General features: G+C 38.5%; 1 protein-coding gene across 1 annotated transcript in view; it reads right to left on the bottom strand.

The window, feature by feature from the left end:
* esamb (endothelial cell adhesion molecule b) overlaps nt 1-18,910 on the bottom strand; it is a 50,389-nt gene extending 31,479 nt beyond the window's left edge. Inside the window, exon 1 of the mRNA XM_042487235.1 lies at nt 18,506-18,910. Within this exon, the coding sequence (XP_042343169.1) occupies nt 18,506-18,560 (55 nt within the window). The 5' untranslated portion in view covers nt 18,561-18,910. The remainder of the gene's footprint in view (nt 1-18,505) is intronic.
* Nucleotides 18,911-19,568: the final 658 nt, after the last annotated feature.

Here is a 19,568-nt window from a genome sequence, read left to right as displayed (position 1 = left end):
TAAATATCTATGGGCCACATAACAATGAAAACATTGGAAATATGCAGACTTTTGCTGGAGAACCTGATAACACTTGTTGCCCTGGAAGATACCAACACATCAGTGGGCTGAAGGGAGATGATGTGATGAATAAAATCATGGTTATAATTGACCCTTCGCTAAGTCCCGCCACTCAATGCAGACTGGCCAATCATAGCGCAGCACTGAACAGCTCTGACAAAAGGTCTGATAACTACACAGCTTTGCCCCATAGAGATTATCATGCTCTTGTTCCAGACTTGTGTTCATTTGCAAGTGCTCTCCTCTGGCGTCCACATTAGCAGAATTTGAAAGTAAAAGTATTAGTATCATATAAATAAAATCATTATAATTATGATTGAATGAAGTGCAGAAACAATTTGGTAATGTGAAGGATATAGTGTGTGATATGATAAAAACTATTTTATTTTAAAACTCGATGAGTGATGTATGATTTATAACAACTGTCATTACAGCTTCTGCAGCTGCAACAACACAAATAAATATACATAAACTCCTGCATCAGACAAGCTTTTTGAAAATCAAACCTTTTCCATAACGGATTCAGAGTCTAAATCCTGGAAGCTTAGTGACCAAAGTGTTTTTATACTGCTAATGCTCCACAATAAGTACTAGAGTGCCTTCTCTAAATCTCTGCTACTGTTAAGATCTGTGTGGACAGTTGGCAATAAGGGGTTAAGCCTTTAATTCTCACACAGTTCAACAGAGCATTGATTAGTTTGGATGGATGAGGCCACTGAGGCGAAAGTTGGGTTGTGGAGGAGGCGATGATGGATGGAGAGGTAAACGAGGTGTTTGTATGCAGATAAAACATTTTGTGCATCTTCCGATGTTACATGTATGTATGTGTGTGTGTGTGCTGTAAGGTTAAATGTGCCTCTGAGTGTCTCCTGCACAGGCAATTAAAGCCGCTCACACAGTGATTTTATAGACACATTTGTGCCGTGACTTAATGGCGCCTGTTGCCCTCTAACCTCAGCAGCCTCACACCCACTCTCCGCTCCCAGACCCCCTTTCCCCTGTCATGTCTATCTGCTGCAGCCTCACGGACGAACGATCACTGTTTCTTAGGTCAGGTCACTAAGCCGCCTCTCTACGCTCTAATCTTATTATCAGCCCAAGCTGGCTTTAGCAGGGAGGGAGACGGGATACACCAAAGTCGCATACAAGAAGACATCATAACATGACCACTGTCCTTTGACTCGGCAGACAATCGCATTACAGTGGAGAAATAAACCTGGTAGTAATGAGCGTGGAGAGTCTGTCTGGTTGTGAACTGGTTGAGATCTATGAGCAGTCTACGCTGTACATAGATTTCTTTTTTTTTTAAAAAAGTTAGAAAATTAAAAAAAAGTTTTTTTATAATATCTAATAACCGTAAAGCGATAAGAGACTTTTGGAGCGTATACACATAGATGGATTACGGAATGAGCCTACTGAGGGCAGGACCAGGACCTCGAAGAGTGAAGGGGCTTCTCCTGGCCTTCATCAAAATGATACCATTAAAATTACTGACTAGGAGGAGACTCAAAAAGACCACAAAAAGATGCAAAGGAACTGTAAAGAGACACATAATAACAACAAAAACAAGCAAAACAAACACAGAGAAACAAAACAACCAAAACATGACCTAAAAGACACACAAAACCACCAAAAGATGCAAAACAACAAAAATCTCCAAAAGGGCCATCCATTTTTAAATTCATACCTGGTGAAAACTGCCGAGCTAACCTTTGTTTTAAAGCCATTTCTAAGAAAACTGTCTTCTAGGAAGAGAAGCTGCTCCTGAGGGCACAAACTATTGTGCGGGCCTTCAGATAAACCAATTAGGACTAAGTGTAAACTGCTGCTGTCCCCTCACCCCACCCAGCTCTCTCAAAAGAAGTATAATACACCTGGAAGTGCGTAGAGGTACTCACACCTATGTATATTTTTTGTGTACTAAAGAAAAATGAACTCCTTGCTCAACTTCAACCCTCTTTCACTTTCTCCTATTTTAAATGAATCATTGTCATTCTCATCTCTCATTCACTAATATGCTTTAAATGCATTTTTCAATAGAAATGAGCATGTATTTGTCAAAAAGATACCCTGACTGGTTACAATAATCTTGTCCTCGACTGTGTATCGCTCTCCATAAGTGGGAAGGTTATCAAGAGAACTGTTTGCCACAGCGTGGAAAACTGGTGGGCTGACAAACAATGCCAGCCAAAGTTTAAATGAGGTCCAACTGAGTTGAAAGAGTCACAGTTATTGAAGTGCTGAAACTTCTGTAACAACTTTTTGTTTTATTAAATCATCCAGTATTGAGGACACTGCTGCAGCGGTGAAACATGCTACAATGTAACCACTCTGGGCAATAATGCACTGTCAATGTACATCCTCAAAAAGTGCTTGTTTTTGCCACTGACAGGCTCAGATTATCATTCAAAAAAAAGGATCCTTCCAGAGCTCAACCGTTTCTTAATGAGTAAGATCTTTTTTTTCTAACTAGAAACAGTCCCGAAATCACCATCTCCAAAGCCACCAAACTCCATTTAAATGAACAATAATTTTATCATCTTAATAAATAATTTATTCAAAGTTGACAAAAACAGAATGAAACTCACAAAAGCCGTCTCAGCTTGTTGTTTTGTTGGCTTATGTGTTGGCTTTCTACTAATGCTGTACATGAGTCAGATTGATGCCGGTTAAATCGGATTAGGCTGTTCAATACGAATATTTGACGACTTGTTTTGTTGTCTATACAAAGTTTTAAAGCCTGAACGGGCCCCATGGATCATTCAGTGGGTGAGCTAAATTCACATCATCTAGTAAACAAGCTAAGGGCACCAGTGGATTACAAATGCGAAACAACAGTTGACTGAGGGTCTCTGGCTGATGATTCATAGCTCAAGCTTTCAAGAGGCTGCCCTACTAAAACTATTGTTTATTTCAATGAAGTCTTGTGGGTTTGGCGATTTCAAGGCTTTTTATTTTTAAACAAAAAGGATCTTACTCTTAAACAAAAAAGCTTATTTTCTTTAGGAATCCTTTCCATAATGTTGTCAAACACTTGTTATGCCAATCTGAGCCTGTCAGTGGCAAAAACAAGCACCCTAAGTGCATGTCAACTGATTGTGTGTAATTGCCCAGAGTGGTTTTATTGCAGCATATTTTGCCTCTGCAGTGGTCTCCTCAACGCTGTACAAAAATCAAAAGCAGTTTTTCCATTAGTCAGACACAAAAAAATCAAAAATAGGGTCCAGGCTAGAAAATACCAGTCACCCTTTAAGTATATCCTTTAATTCCACAGCATATCTTTTCAAAAACTTTACTTTTGCATGCTCCTTTATTTTATTCTTCAAATCTGTGATTTTCAAAGTGAAAAAAAAAACTTTCTGAGAAAGCTGTACATCCTTTTTTATTTCAGCACTATTTCTGTAACTGCGGCAGTTTCACTAATTTTCTCATTTCGAATCAGCAAAGACACATAAGTACGCTGATTAGCAGATCTAAATGCACGACAGTCGTCTCCACTCCAGGATTTTACCGAAAACATCAGCTGTATCTCTGTCCAGCCTTTTTCCTTCTTTTGAGTAATTAGACAGTTTCAGTGTGGAGGAGAACACATGAATAATGAAACACTGTCTTAAATGCTACAAACCCAGCAGATGTTTTAGTCTGAATCATTGATTAATCACAAACTGACTTGCTACAATATGAAAATGGAGCGCTGGTAATTTTAAGGGCATGAAGAGCTATTTTTTGCCTTGACGCTGAATAATAATAATTCTCTTTGATAAAGTTATTTGTAGCAACTTTATTCTTTTAAGCTCTTAAAAGCAGCTGTTAACCTCTGCTTTGTTGTCTGTCAGTACTGTGACTATGAAACGCACTCTGAAACAGAGGATGTGAAAAATGTTTCACTTTTATCTTCTGTCGTCTGAAGGCATATTTTTGATTAAATGTCAGAACAACAACAAGCGTCAAAACAACAACATTTACGCTTACATCTCTTCATGTGTATTTCACACTGTCCCATCAGAAACCACGCTATGAACTAATAATACAATTAATGCAATTAACAGTATCACAGTCACAACAATAACAAAACAAACTGAAAGCAGCAAACAGGGGAACATCAATTCCATTCAGCTGGAACTAAACACCGTGTTGTAAAATACCATCAACACTAGGTCTGCATAACAATTTATTCAGTCCATAAAATGTCCGCAAGTAGAGAAAAAAAAGCAACTAAAACATCAAATAAACCTATATTATGCAGACCAGATTTTAGGATCTGAACTAAAAACAGATCTATTCATCCACTAAGCCCATCAATGCCTCTCCAGAGGATACACCACATCCACAGCTGTCAGTGTTCCCTGAGCATGCTCTGCAAAGTCAGTAGACAGAGTAACGGATCACATTCTCCTGAAAGACCTTAACACACTGCAGGTCTCATCGTAGATCAGACTGGAGATACACTTTACCGCAGTGAGACATACAGTAAATAATGAGCTTGCTCATTTAGGGTGACGCTTGGCATCGAGTCCTTTTCGTCTTCTTCTCTGCCATTAAACCTCTGATTAGTTACTCTATTCAACAGAAACTTCTTTGTTTAGTTTATTTTTAAGTTATTGTATTTGGAGTATTTTATTGCTGTGAAATATAGACTGTTATATGGTTACATAAAACAGTGTTTCCCAGCTGGTTCAGCCACAGGGTCCAGATTTGTCCTTGGTCATTAGTTCAAGGTCCACACACGAGATTACCACGTATTCAGTTTTACTTCACAAAACGTAAACAACGCCTAGGCTTAGAACATAATGGAAAAAACATATTGCAAGATTTAATTGCAGTTACTTAAAACTTAGCAAATAAATAGCATTGCAACTACAAAAGTACACAAATGCTGGAAAAGCACAAAATGTTGATAGGCCAAATTATACCAAGAACACAGCAATAAAAGAGTAGCTGAATAACAGGAACCTGCATTTCAAAATTAAAGCCTTGTGCCAGGAATTAAAGCGTGCTTCTGACAAACTCGGCACGTTCAGGAATCACTTGCAGAATTCAGAATAGGACCGCGACCCACCAGTTGGGAACCACTGATATAAAACATTTTTCTGGTAGTTGTTCTATGTGGCCTGATTACTGGATTATTAATGGTCATATTAGCCATAAAAAGCCTGGCTTAAATCCTGGAGAATCTTAAAAAAGCTGAATATTGAGGCTGATCGTGGTTGATCCTTAAAGGTAACTTCCTTCCCACAAAAACTCCACTTTATTTGGTAGAGATTTTATCCCCAACGCCTGAGGGTACTCAGCATGTTCAGAATCTAACGCGGTAAAATTAATTAATAAACCGCCTAGTCCATTTCACTGGGATTGGCTCCTTTAAGTTTGATAATGTTAGTAAGTAGCTCTGTTACTAAAGGGAGTAACTGTAAGGGACTTCTCATTCTTATTTATCATCTAACACCAATAGAGTCACATTTAGATGACTGGGAACTCAGCAGATGTAACATTTCATAGGAATTTGTCAAGCTTTAATTAATTTCATGTTTCTCTAACTCCTGTGAGTGTCCGTGTGGGACCGACATGCTGTATATTTCTTTTCTTTAATCTTCAAGAAAGTGTCTTCACATATCTTGACTGTAGATTAAAGGCAGGGCGAACATAATATATCTTCAGATGCAGTTTTTCGGGGTGGAATCATTTCTCATATGTGTCACCAGTTTGAGAATAAATTCAGTATTTTAGTGGCAGACTCGATACCAGAGAAAGTTTATGACTTCCACCTTCCCATCTGAAGTGAAGCATATTTGATGTCAGAGCTTTGCCGGTAAAGGTGCCATGGTTACTGGGCTTATCAGGTGTGAGCAGGTTTCTTAGAAGCAGCTGTGTTCGCCAGATCAATTTAGAATACCAACCAACCTCTGGGCCTAAAATAGAAATGAGCAAATTCCCTCCTGGAAAAAAAAACTATGAGGTAAGACTCGCTCTATAGATCCTAATAAATGTAACTTAATGCATGACTGCCTGCTGCCACGTTTCTGACAGAGATACAGGAGAGTGCCTCATAAAGCAGGTCATGTTTTTGGCTAAATTAATTTCAGGATTGCTAAATATGACATTGTTTTAAAAAAGCTATTTTTCAGCACTTGCATGACTATTTCAGAGTAGTTTATAAAAGTGATGATTCAAACAACTTTTGCCACCCAGTTACTGCATAGGCAAAGCGCCTGTTAACACAGATTAAAATTATTTAGTCAGACTGGATGCAAATACAGTGCCAGAGAAAGTTAAGTCATGGAGTTAAAATGGATCTGCATTTGTTTAAACCTCATGAAATGTTTATATTCAGTAAAAACACCTAGCTAAAACAGCTTTTAGTTATTCATTACGGTACAGCTTTTAAAATGCCCTTATGAAACAAAAATGTCTTTTACGAAATCAAATTAAATCATATAAAACTCTTATGAAAATGAAGACGAAATAAAATTTAATATTTAGCTGAGTTTTAAGAATTTCATTAATAATTTTACATACTGTTTCACTTATATAAATGTACTAATAATGTACAATTTTGTTTTCGCTGTTGTCGTTCTCCCATTTTTCAAGAGTTGAAGTTAAAGATCTAAGCCTTTTTGCATGCACACAAAAGGCTTATTTCTCTTTAAAAATGGGCCTTTGTTTAAAATTTGTTTAAATCCTTGTTACTGAGCACTCTTCCTTTTCCAAAATACTTAATCTACCTGACAGGTGTGGCATATCAAGATACTAATTAAACGGTAAAATTTATTGTAAAAAAGTTTTTATGCTCGCATGAGGTGATATTTCATGCGATTCAAGAAAAACATATTTTGCAAACCTTTCTTCGCTTTTATAGGTCACATGATGCTATGGCTATGTGGTTGTTGGTAAGAACTGGCTCCCTCATGATGCAGCAGGAGCTACAAGAGGTGTTATTGCATGACATAACTCTTCAAAAGTTAAGCAGGTCATCTGTAAGTTTTGAATCCACAATTCCTGTAAAATCGTGTCACCTTTCACAAATTGCTCACACGTGGCAGCTCCCACGTATATGGTGCTTGCCTTTCCATTATTGCTCGCATAATACGCCTGTATCGCCTTCAATTGGAGATAATGATGGCTAGTGCGGTGGCTGCAATAGAAATAAACCTGCTGATGTTTTGAACATCCATTGCCATGCTCCTTGCAATATTGTGTATATATATTATTGTGAGAAAAGTCATATAACATCACTCGGGGATCTTGGTCAGCTCCCAATTGTGTTTTATCGACATTTTTAAAATATTGCTTAATTTTTTGCACAAATCTGTAATGGAAACCCGCCTAGAGTTTCCTTTTATTGTGACCATCCCAAGGCGCACCTGTGTTGTAATGATGCGGTTTAATCAGCATCTTGTCAGGTGGAAGGATTCTGTTGGTAAAATACTCACTAACACAGATTTATACAAAATATGAGAGAACTAAACCTTTTGTGTCCATAGAAAAAATCTGAAGTCTTTCACATTCATCAAAGAAAAATGGGAGAAAAACATAGTGTTGCATTTACATTTTGTTTTTTACAGTATTTCAAGTTTACTTTGTGTTTGTGCTGGCTGTATTTTCAGAGTCCTTGTGTTTGAATAAATGAGGATAATCCTTGATCAAGTTACAAAATCAACAGCTGAACTAATTTAACAAAATCATCTGTCACAAATTTCTTGTTGTAGTAAGTTGGACAACTGCTGCCCAGATCTTTGAGAATGCACCAAAGCATGAACCACCAACACTGAAAAAACACAGCAGATAACAGAGGCAGAAATAAACATTGCAAACCTGCCAATTTTAGTGTCAGTGACAACATGAGAAACGGTTGCATGATAAATAATGCACCATATTTCACTGAACTTCTACATAATCTGTAAACCGGAGTTCCATGGAGATGCAAAAAAAACAAAATCCTTTTTGCATTTGATCTACATGCTTTTTGTTTGAACTCCTGCACAGCAGCCGCTGTGTGTTTTGATCATATTTCCTGTGTGGAAATGTTTGTCTGTCATATAGATCCGTTTCTCACTAACTGGGAAATCGAGATACAGTGTAATTTCTTAACTTGCTGGTGTGCAAAAATAAAAATAAAAATAGTAATATGAATCTCACCTGGACAGTCCTTGCAGAGAGGCTAGCATTAGTGGTGATGCTGAGGAGAAATTCCTCGTATCACATCCTCCCTGGTCATACTAATGACATTCGGAGAGGCTTATAGACAGGAGCGTCACCTCAAGTGATGCTGAGGTCATTACTCTGCCCGGCTTCAATTCTCAGTCATCCCAAAGAGCCAATTATCCCCAGTTTTGACAGATCACCCAGATTATAAAATACTGTTGAGCCTCATATTCTGCTGGGTAGCTTGTTTCTATTTTGAGCTTCAACACCCCTGAAGGTATTAATTCTAATGGCAAATTGCCTCGCCTCCAGAGGGGCCAAATAGAGTGAGAATTTGATCCACAAAATAAATTGATGTTATAGCTGTAATAAACACTTGAGGGCTCGAAAAGGAAGTGAGGGGATTTATGGAACCGACAAAGACCATTGCCGGAGGGTTTGGTGTAGAGGTCGGCCGATAGTGGTGTTTTAAAGGCAGATTTGATAACAATAGTTTGGAGAAGGAAAAAGCCAACAGCTAATTAATCAGACGAGATCACCCCAACAACCTGCAGAAAAAAAGTGACAGTACTGTAAATAAACAATCTTTGACTTCACTAGAAACTTGATAATTGCTGAACTGAACATCAAATGCAAGTTAATACATTCTTAAATAGATAAATAAATCAAGAACTGAACATTCAAAATCCTTGATGGGAGTGATTTCTGTTTTTTTTCTTAAAGTCAACCTGAAATCTCAACATCATGGTGGCAATGATAAAGGGGAAACATCAAAATGATTAGGATTCATCCTCCGGGAACTATGAATGGTTGTTAGAAGTTTTATAACGATCCATAGTTGTTAAGTAATTTTAGTCTAAACCAAAGCAGTGACCAAACTGAAAATGTCATGGACAAAAAAAACAGTAAAAAAAACATTTGTAGTTTTTGAATACTTAAGAGAAAATGACATACAGAGGCACAGCGAACGTAGTTTTCTGGAGAAACATGGAGAAACAACTGCAGCCCGTGCGGTTGAGTTATCCATCACAGGATTGACCTAAAGGACCTTCTTTAGCCTCAGATAACCACGATTGAAGCCTTTAAGGCCAGGATACACCTCAAACCACATGACTGCATTAATCTGGCCACAACAACCCTCCCCTCCATCTGGCGAGACAGTCGAGCAACGGGAGAAAGGAGCAAAGAAGCCTCTCACTCCTCAATGAATACTAATCTCTCATCCCTGCTTCCTTATGCTCCAGTTCACAGGGGGAAAAATCAGGGGCCATCACCTACCATTTTAAAACTAACCTATCACCAATACAGCATGGCAGAAATCCCATACAACCCTATGACAACATAGAAAAAAAATCCCATCTACCATTGCTTCACTATAACAGCCCAAGAGGACTAGAATCTCTGAGCGTCTTAGTGCAAAACTCATCTGCTAATACCACACAGCCCAGCTCCCACCTGCACTACAAAGTCAAAAGAATAAAAACATTTTTTTCCATTACAGACCAGCAGATTTCACACATTTTACCCTTAAAAATCAGTCTCCCTCTGTGGATAAAAGCAAACATTTTAAAATGCTGATGAAACCGTTTTTTCGAGTCATTTAAAAGAAAAGAGCCTCTGTCAGAGTGGAGCAACCTCCTGCAATTACATGCTGCTTTTCAGTAAGAAGAACAGAGTAAATGTGATGAGTTGTCTGAAAAATTAATTTCAGCAGGTTAACGTTGCTTTCACCAGCATTAATAGGATTTCTTTGTCTCGAACCTCAAGATAAACGCCTCTTGGCAAGTGTTGCTCGTGACGAGTTAGCAGCCTTGCGTTTTGTGTGTTTGTGTGCCTGCTCTCTGAAGTTCACACACTACCCAGAGCCATGGTCTCATTTAAAGAGGGAATGTACCTCATTAGTGTGTGCCATTTTCCCAGGGTGCACCTGGGCTAAATCATCACGACCCTCGCCCACGCCTGGGGTGTAAATCTCACACTCCTCCGAGTTGCATCATTTATGGGCGTGATCAACAGGGGAGATAAACTGACAGTGAGTACAAACATTTGATTTGATTTTTCTTTGCAGAAGGTCTATGATTCAAACACTGTCAAGGTGCAGCAGCTGGGGGGGAGACAAAAGAGCAAAAATGACTGTCCATTTGGCCAAGTTGGAAGATTTAAAAAGCGCCCTGAGTGACTCATCTCCTCCGTGAACAAACCGGACTGGTCACCAGTGGCCATATCATTAGCTGTATAAAAAAGGAGCGTGGGAGGAGAGATGACAACAGGTGAAACAGGTGAAGGCGCATCAATATTGATGTTTATTTAACGAACAAGCTGCAGGTAAAGACGGATTTTATCAACTAAATAAAAAGAGTATATAACAGCTGATTTTTTAAAAGCCTTTGTGGTACAGTCGTCATTGAAGTATGTTAAGTGTTACAGCTTCGATTTACTTCATTCATGCTAAGAGGTCGTATCTCTTGTGTTTTTCTGACTATACATATTTTCCTTTAAACACTAAAGGAGTATCTGCATACACCTACATCAATTTTGTCCCTCTGCACTGTTGAAAATAAAGCGTTAACCTCTGAGGTTAATGTACATTTCATTCTCTGTGCTTTGTCTGTTACATTTCTGCTTTAACTTAAATAAGAAAAACTTCAAGAGTTAAATGCTCACGAGTTGAACGCCTCACTTGAGACAAACCAGCTATAAGATAGAGTACAATAGTGTGCATGAAAAAGCAAGATACATCTGAGTTATGCATACTCTACTGATGTAAGCCTTGCTCTGAGTGATTGCCTTTCACTCTGCTTCATTGTAGGTCATCTGCTTTCCAATATACCATCACTAATTAATTTTTTTCTCAGACAATGAAACTCATTAGACAAATATTGATATCACGCCTGATTGGTTAGACTGGGTTATAAGCAGAATTGATAACTTTCCTGCCCAGTTATGGAACTTAATTTCCTTCTAGTTTAATCATGATTCAACCAAAAACATGACACTCTTGGATGACTTCTGGATACACACATTTTCCCTATGGTCACAGTTCAAGTTGCTGCTTTGAAGGTTTCTTGCTGAATGCTGTTATTGGACTGTTGGTGTGATGCAGTACAGCAAATCACTGATGCAGTACAGCACCAAACATCAAAGGGAGCTATTCAGCAAGAAAAGCACTGATATGTTTGAGAGAACATAATGGTGAACACTGCCACATTTTTCTGTCTTATGTGGGCGAAACATGGATGGTTCATTTACAGTTTTTCCTCATTTGTTTGAACACATTTGACCATTCAGAGCTTACATTTTCAGAACAGTTCACAAACAGGCCTAAACTGAAAGTTTCTGGCCAAAATGACAACACAAAACAATAAAAACATTATAAACCTGCAACAAAAGCAAATATTTTGGGGAGCTAGCGTAGTATATAGTACAGGTGCCTCATGTACAAAGGCAATGTCTTTGCTGCAGCGGCCATGGATTTACCACAAGCTCGTGGCCCTCCACTGCATGGCATCCCCTCCCTCTCCCCCCTTTTACGCTTAAAATCTGTCCTGTCCAATATAGGCAAAAATACTTGACACAACTTTTGTCAAATTCATATATTCTTTCAGTCAATAATGGACTACAAAATACAGCTATCAATATAAAGTGGTTCAGCCTTTTAACACTGCCTGTTCAAGGCTGTAGTATTGTGATGTTATGCTGCCTCACCTCCTTCACTGGGATTGGACAGTTGGGCAAAAAACTGACAGTGACGAGAGCAGTATTTTTACCCAAAGGTAAACATTTTTCAAGTCTTGCAGAGAAGAAAAAAAACACAGAATAGATGCTGATCGTGTCACTCCGCTGCTGTTGTATGGAAAGTCGTCTAAATATGCAGCACTCCTATTGCAAAGACCTAAAAAAACAAATAAAAAAATAAATAAAATAAGGTGGCCTCATAAAAAATATGCCTGAGCAGCAGCCAGCTGCGACCGAGCGGCACTTCTCACGCAGACAGTGTGACCCAGGTGTAAGAAGGTGATTCTAGTGTTATAAAGCATGTCTTAGTAATCAAGAAAAACTGTAACATGCATGAGGTGCAAAATGCTCACAATTATACCACCTTATAACACCAAAGAACCTGCTGTTTGTAACTGTGAGAACAATGATGGCATCAATACTATAAACATCTAATTTTACTGTAATAGTGATGGTAAATGCAGGAGAATATGACACTGTCCCTCGATTGCAGCTTAATTTGTTGTAAAACCTTCCAAGTTTATATAACTGAAAGCAAAATTCTGTGCTGTGTCAGTGTCGAGATGGATGCACATCCATCAAAGTTAACTGGGCACATTCAGATTGTTTTGATCACCTGCCTCAAAGTCACATTAGCTCAATGAGCCGGCACGCAAAGCTTCAATCAACACCTGTCAGCCTCCACTACTGTAACTGTCTCTGCGTGTAGTATGAAGCTGAACATGCAGCAGCTTTGAGTTGCAGGAACATAAAAATCTGAGCACCGCAGTTGTGCTCTTTATTGTGTGGTGAGCATGAGCCAATTAATTTGACCTAGTTTTACATGAGAGAATACTTTAGGTAGCGCCGGAGCTTTCTGCCTCCGATCAGCGTCTGTAGCCTCTACAGGGGGCTTTCTGTGCGTTTGTGGCACACCGAGTGGACCGAATCAATTAGGCTCCCACACACTAAGGTATGCGTCACTTTAACAAATGTTGGAAACTGGTAGCAACTCGAGTCAGAGGCGATAAATTCAACTCAATAATGTGACTCACACGATGTGTGGCATCAGGCTGTTTTCTCAGCGGCAGGTTGTTCCGGTGACGAGGAAGAGCATATCCGCTTTGAATGTTTTTTAGATTATTATCCTGCATGAAGGGAAGGGAAGAAAACCAAAACACTGCCACTGAGAAATCACACACTGTAGCTCAAAGCTGTGTCCTCCGCCACCCAAAAATATCTTCTATTCACAAGTTTACTGAGCCGCTTGACCTGTTGATAAGAAGCATCTTGCATCCAGTGAAGTTTATGAATTCACTTAGAATTAGATTTTATTCTCTGAGAATCAGACACGAACTAGCAACAAAACAGCTGGTAAAGACTACAGACAGCATTTGACATTAATAAAAATGTAAGCTGATGTGCAGTAACATTATCAACGATTGAGAATGAAACATGAATATTACTTTCAGTCTGCGATCTTTCATGTTACATCAGAATGAATAAGGATTACTGTCAGCAGTCAACTTAAAGTCTGTGTGAAGTGATAATTAAAATGTGTTCTGAGTTTGTCACATCACAGAAAGATGTGTTGGTGACTTGACCAAATTTGAATGAGCAAAAAAATCACCAAGTATGTAAAAGAAGGTCTCAAAATCAAGAAAAAATGCACAGTATTGTCAGATCTGAAACGGGACTATGCTAATGATGCTTCTCATTTTTACACTGCTACATTGCCAGGGACGGGGTTATGCTGAGTATAGCTCCAATGCATCATCGAGCTATGGTTTTAGGCCCGCCCAAAATATCTTAAAACAGAAAAATGGTGAAAAAACAGTCAACCATCTTACTCCACAATTCAGTACTATATAGTAAAGGGTATTTGTAAGCCTGTTGGCTTAAGGATTGTCACTAAGTCAGTGACTCCAGCTTTTGAGTGATTCCGTTGTGGAGAGCACAGGTAGCTGGTATCAGGTATCCCTATACTGCTCTACCTCATAATGCCGAACTGGCGTACAAATTTGCACTGTGCAAATTTACGAGTTCAATCACATAATATTACAACTTTTTTTCTCATAATAGGAATGGGCTTGTTTAGCTTTACTGCAAAACTTAATGTACACAGTATCCATTCATGGGCTGTAACCTTGCGTTGACGAATTTCAAACTGGACAGTCGTTGTGTTTTCAAGTCGATTTCAACTTGCAAATTTCCCAATTTCCACCAACGAGGAAGGAGCAGAGAACACGCTAGTACCTGAGAGCCCTGGGAGCTGAGCTAGCTAAGTTAGCTAGCTTGATATGCAAGTGTTTTTAATTTAAAAATAAAAAATAATATCACAGGTAACTGCACTTTAATCTGTCCCCTGGAGGACCCTAAATTTTAAATAAAGATGTACATTTGAGGTCCATTGATGGATGAGGAATATCACATGATCAACTAAAAACATCCAACTTTGCTTTTACAAAATTTAATTTAAAAAAAACTTAAAATGTCCAAAATAACATGACAGGTAGCAAAGTCAAAAGTCATAATATTGTGAGATTAAACACATAAATTTGCGATAAAAAACAAGTCATAATATTACAAGATTAAACTCATAAATTTACAAGTAGAAAGTCATAACATCATGTGATTAAACTCATATTTACTAGAAAAATCAAGTCAAAATATTATGAGAATAAACTCATAATTTACATTTAAAAGAGTCATAAATATGAGATTAAACTCAAGAAAAAAAGATTAAAAGATTAAAATTATACATTTTCAAGAAAAAAAAGTCACAATATTACAAGATTAAACTCGTAAAAATACAAGAAGAAAAAAAGTTTAATATTACCAGATTTAAACTATATATTTACTAGAAAAAAAGATTAATAATTATAATAAAAAAGAATAATATTATGAGACCCTCACTTCTCATTAAACTATGCATTGCACTTATAGCATCAGCTTTTCATTTATACATTATTAGTTTCATAAAACATTTAACGCGTGAGCATTGCTGTGTTAGTGTCAGCTATTCAATGCTGGCATTCACACCTGTGGTTTTTCAGAAATTGCTCTCTTTAGTTACAATTACTTTTCTAATTTACCCATGTTCCTTCCAAACAGACTGCATCTGCCCCTATATTACACACACACTTTGGTATATAGGAACACAAACTAAAAGGCAGCTGGATTCACTGCTCCAGTCTTTGACTTTGACTTGTGCTCTTTCAGATATCTTCCAGATCTCTGAAAGATGACTGAGACTGTTGGTTGCCAGGCCAGCCAACAGGAAGCTTTGCACTAATGGTTAATTTTAATGGCAGCCCCCTGCCGAGAACGCTGTTTGTTCCGGTGCTGGACGACAACCAACCAATTTCTTGTTTAGTTAATCATGCGATACATAATCAGAATTACCCTAAGCTCTGTGAGTTATTCTGTGAAAAGGGATATAGCTGGCTCGCAAACATCAGCTTACACCAGCGCCAAGTGGCTCCCGCCTCATTACAAAGCAGCCGTCACTGAACACAATCAGCCGAGGACATGACAATATTTTAATAGCCGGGCCGAAGAGACAGGCATTTTCACAAGAGGTGGGGGTGAGGCTGGCACGCTAACAAACTCCTCACTCAGACTGCTGGGAGCCAAGTCACCTTGTCACTGTCCTCGGGGCCAGTTTGAGCTATCTGATGGGCAGCAGTAATGTGTTTGTGTGGTGCGACCAGAATGTAATTTACTGCTGTCAGTGGTTATGAAATGTTCAGCATGTGTGTCAGATGATCAAATATGAAAAGGCTCCTGCAGGCAGCTAAGTATTTACAGATTTATTTTTGTGTTCAGTAGCCAATTAGATATGGTTCCTCTCGTGTAAAGCTAATGATCTGCTCTGTTTCATCAATACAAGCTGAGTCTACTTCGCTCTCACAGAGTCGGACAGACGTGCAACAGTCTTCTTAACTCAATAACTATGACATTTCTGACAGACAGGATTGGTTGTCTTTTCTGAACGGGCTGAGCTGCTGTCAGATATGTGGAAAGAAATCCATCACGCAAATGAAATGAAATCCATTTGATCATCAGAACAGGAAGAAGTCACTCGCCAGCGAGACGCAGACTGAATTCATTCATTTGTTTCATTCCATTTAGCAGTTGCTCCAAATCAAAGGATGGCATGTGTAAAATTCACGCCACAGTGGTTCCCATGAAGCTCATACAAAAAAAGAGATTGAACGCCAGGTGTCCTCTGCATTGTTAAAGGACATCATAAGTCATGCCAGCACTCAAAAGTGGGTTAAACATGGATATAATGTCCCCTTTCTGTCTTTTCCAGTCCTGCTCCTCAGTGAAACTCGAGTTTTGAACCAAACAAATCCTGACACAAAAGACACAAGCTGCAATAATCTCTGGTTTCTGCACAGGGGGAAAGCCAACATCTGGCTAGAAATGATGCAGCAGCACAGATGACAGGTACCAGCCTTGAGGGCTTCTTTGAGTTCTGAATGATGCAGATTATGTGTTGATAAGAACAAGCAAAACATTTAGTATTTAACACATCTTGTCAACATTTTTGCGTTTGCCATCAAAGCAACAGCATCCTCAGTTTTGCTTTCAAGTGAAATTTTTACAGTCCAAACAAGACAATATGACAAAACTCTCTTTAAATCCAAATTTTGTTGACTAAAATACATGCAAAATGGTCATTTTTTCATACAACTGGTGTAAATGTGTTGCATTATTGATTATATTTTTCTGCCGAATTATGTGAAATCAATGTTGATCTACGACTTCATAACCAAACAAATGCATGCAAGCCATACCTGTAAAAAGCCAACTTTGAGTTCAGGACTTTGAGCCTATACGACCATTAAGTGATCCAAAATGTAAGCAGGTATTGTCTTGTTCAAAATCTTCTAAATTGACATCCTCCTCCTTCAGGCAGATTCTCTCACTTTTATATTATTTCTGACCTCATATGGGACATTAAGCATCAAAAGAAAGCCAAAAAAAAAAAAGAGCAACAACACTTGACTTCCTTGAAATTCACTTCTGAGCATTCAACCATGCAACAACATTATGCCCTCTTAAGATGAAGAGTACTCTGCTGTGTGCTTAAAAGGGGACCTCTGGTAAAACCACAAGCAGCAGCAGCCACAGCAATAAAAATTACATATTTCATGAATTGTCAGCGTGCTTGCTCCTGCGTTTGAATACAGATTTTGCTAGAGTAAAAAAAAAAAAAACAACACGGCAGTGGGAGGGCTTTTCAGATTGACACATATTTGGCATCTGAGTCGACTAATAGCTGCTCCTGTCTGCCAATGATATCAGTCAGAGTGATGCATTTCTGTTGCTTCCACAAGTTCATAGCCTTTCAACATTGGGGTGTGGGGGTGGGGGACACAGGAAACAGGAGGTTCGGGGGTTTCTGTCAGGATATTTTGAGCACTTAATTTCTGACATTATTGTGAAATTTTATGCACAACTTTTTGCATCAAATTATGGTATAAATGTCTTAAAGTTTGTCAAAATAAAAGTTTACTCTCATGTCTTTATCAGAGGGGACAAATGCATTATATTCTAAGGGACTGTTCTTTATTTATAAGAGGAGGGGAGTGGCTGGGGTGTAACTTTGATGTTTGAAAGCTAAAGAAAGCCTTCGATATTCACTCTTGTCATGCATGTTTAGTGAGAGGTTTATTTTTGGCCAAAATTTAAAATGAGATGAAGAATGAAGTGATTTAAATGAAATATAATAATTTTATGCCTAGTTTTGTTAATGTTTTTGGTTTTTGGTTTTTTTTTTCAAGATGGAAGCGCTGCTCACACATAATGTGTCCAAGAACCGTCACAAATTTGAAAAAACAAGGATTATTTCTGTTTTTACCATTTCTGGCATTAACAAATGGTGTAATTGATGGTGTTATTTATAGAAAAAATGTCTTCCAAACCTTGGAGGGCATGGTTGCTTTAAAAAATTGCTGCAAAATAAATAAAAAAAAAAAAAAAAAAGAAGTTGTATGCCCCTCCCCTAAACCAAAACTAAAAATTCTAAAAGTCCCTCCGCAGTGCTTTAAAAAAATATTTGATTTGCCTCCCCTTTTTTCGCATAACCTCTCCCCCTCATAAATAACAAACAGTCCCTAAATATTGAGGGGGACATGTCCCCCTGCTTCCCCAGAAATCCACACCTATGCATTTACAGCCACTCAGGATTTAAATAATGCAGCCTGTGTTAAAGGTCATACAGCTACAGTACAAAACGGTGCTTAATTCACTGTATTGTGTATTGTTTACTGATTTAATTTATCACAATTATCCCTTAAGACTCACATCAGCTTGGCCCTGTATGGAGCAAGTTGGCTAAACACAAATTCTGTTGTTTTATTGACTTTCTAATTGGTTCAAAAGTGGCAGCTTGGCGACAAGATACTTCTTTATTGTTTTGCCCTTCTTGTTTTCCGCATAAGTGTCGTTTTAAACAAATATTTATCACTTTGCATGACACAAATAAGCTGCCAGTGGACTGTGGTGTCACTCCCAGGCTGCCACATGCAGCAGCAGCACGCGGCTTAGTGCCCGTTGAGTGAATTAATTGGCTTACCTTGTAAAATCCACATTAACATCAGTATGGCTCGAAGTCTTGTCTTTATCTCCATGGCGCAACATCCACCGGCTGCTCCGGCACACAGGAGCTTCTTTTGAAGTTTGACACCAAACACTTTCGCTCTTCGCTCCTTCGACTGCTGCTTAATTGTCTTCAGGTAACAATTAAGTGTCCGCTGCACGAGCCGGCCAGGCTGCAGGTCAGGCGTCCTCTCCTGTTCCCAGCACGCCTGAAAGCAGCGGCTGACATCGCAGAGCGCACCGGCGGCTCGCTCGCCTTCAACTTTACAAACCACGGGTTGATAAAGAAAGAAAAAATGAAACCAGTCAGGTTTTCTTCTTTTCTGTTTTCTGTGTTGAATCCAACCTGCTTCACTTTTGCCTCTTCCGTGCGTATCGCTCCTTGTCGTTCAGCTCTCACAGTCAACTGTAGGAGCTTATCCACCTGCCTGCTGCTCGGTGACGCCCCCTGGCACCTAAACCTCAACTGCAGCTCCTCCATCAACAAATTATTAGGCTGATAAGCCATTCATATAAAGACTTTTTTGTCTTTTTTAATAGACAGAGTGACATTGGCAGAGTGACAGAGTGACAGTGACAGTGTGTGTGCCAAAAACTTTTGGGTTACCTCTCTCTTAATTTGCGACTGCTTGTGGCCCTTTAGGGCTTTGTATACTCCTCTTTTTTTTTCTTTTTTTTATCAATAATGACAGACATGTTAATTATATTAAAAGTTTTTACTTTAAGTTGTTTTGCCTAGAATATAGTGAACATGTGAGAACAAATGTTGCATCAGTCATGTAAAAACCTCCAACAGTAGACAGTATTCTGTAATACAAGTGTAGGTACAGTATATTTTAATACCTGAACAAAAACTGTTGAACAAAGACAATATTGGCAAACAAAACAACAACAAAAAAAATTACAAAAGGCTCTTACTGTTTATTTCTGATGTGTCGAACAGAGCCTGTTAGAGCTGAAGTTTACCATTGCCTCGATGGTTTCATATATATATATATATATATATATATATATATATATACATATATATAATTTATTTA

Source organism: Plectropomus leopardus, chromosome 5 (assembly GCF_008729295.1).
Source record: "Plectropomus leopardus isolate mb chromosome 5, YSFRI_Pleo_2.0, whole genome shotgun sequence".
In the NCBI taxonomy this organism is placed as follows: Eukaryota; Metazoa; Chordata; class Actinopteri; order Perciformes; family Serranidae; genus Plectropomus; species Plectropomus leopardus.
Note: the sequence above shows the minus strand (reverse complement) of the source record. Positions and strands in the feature narration are given on the sequence as shown.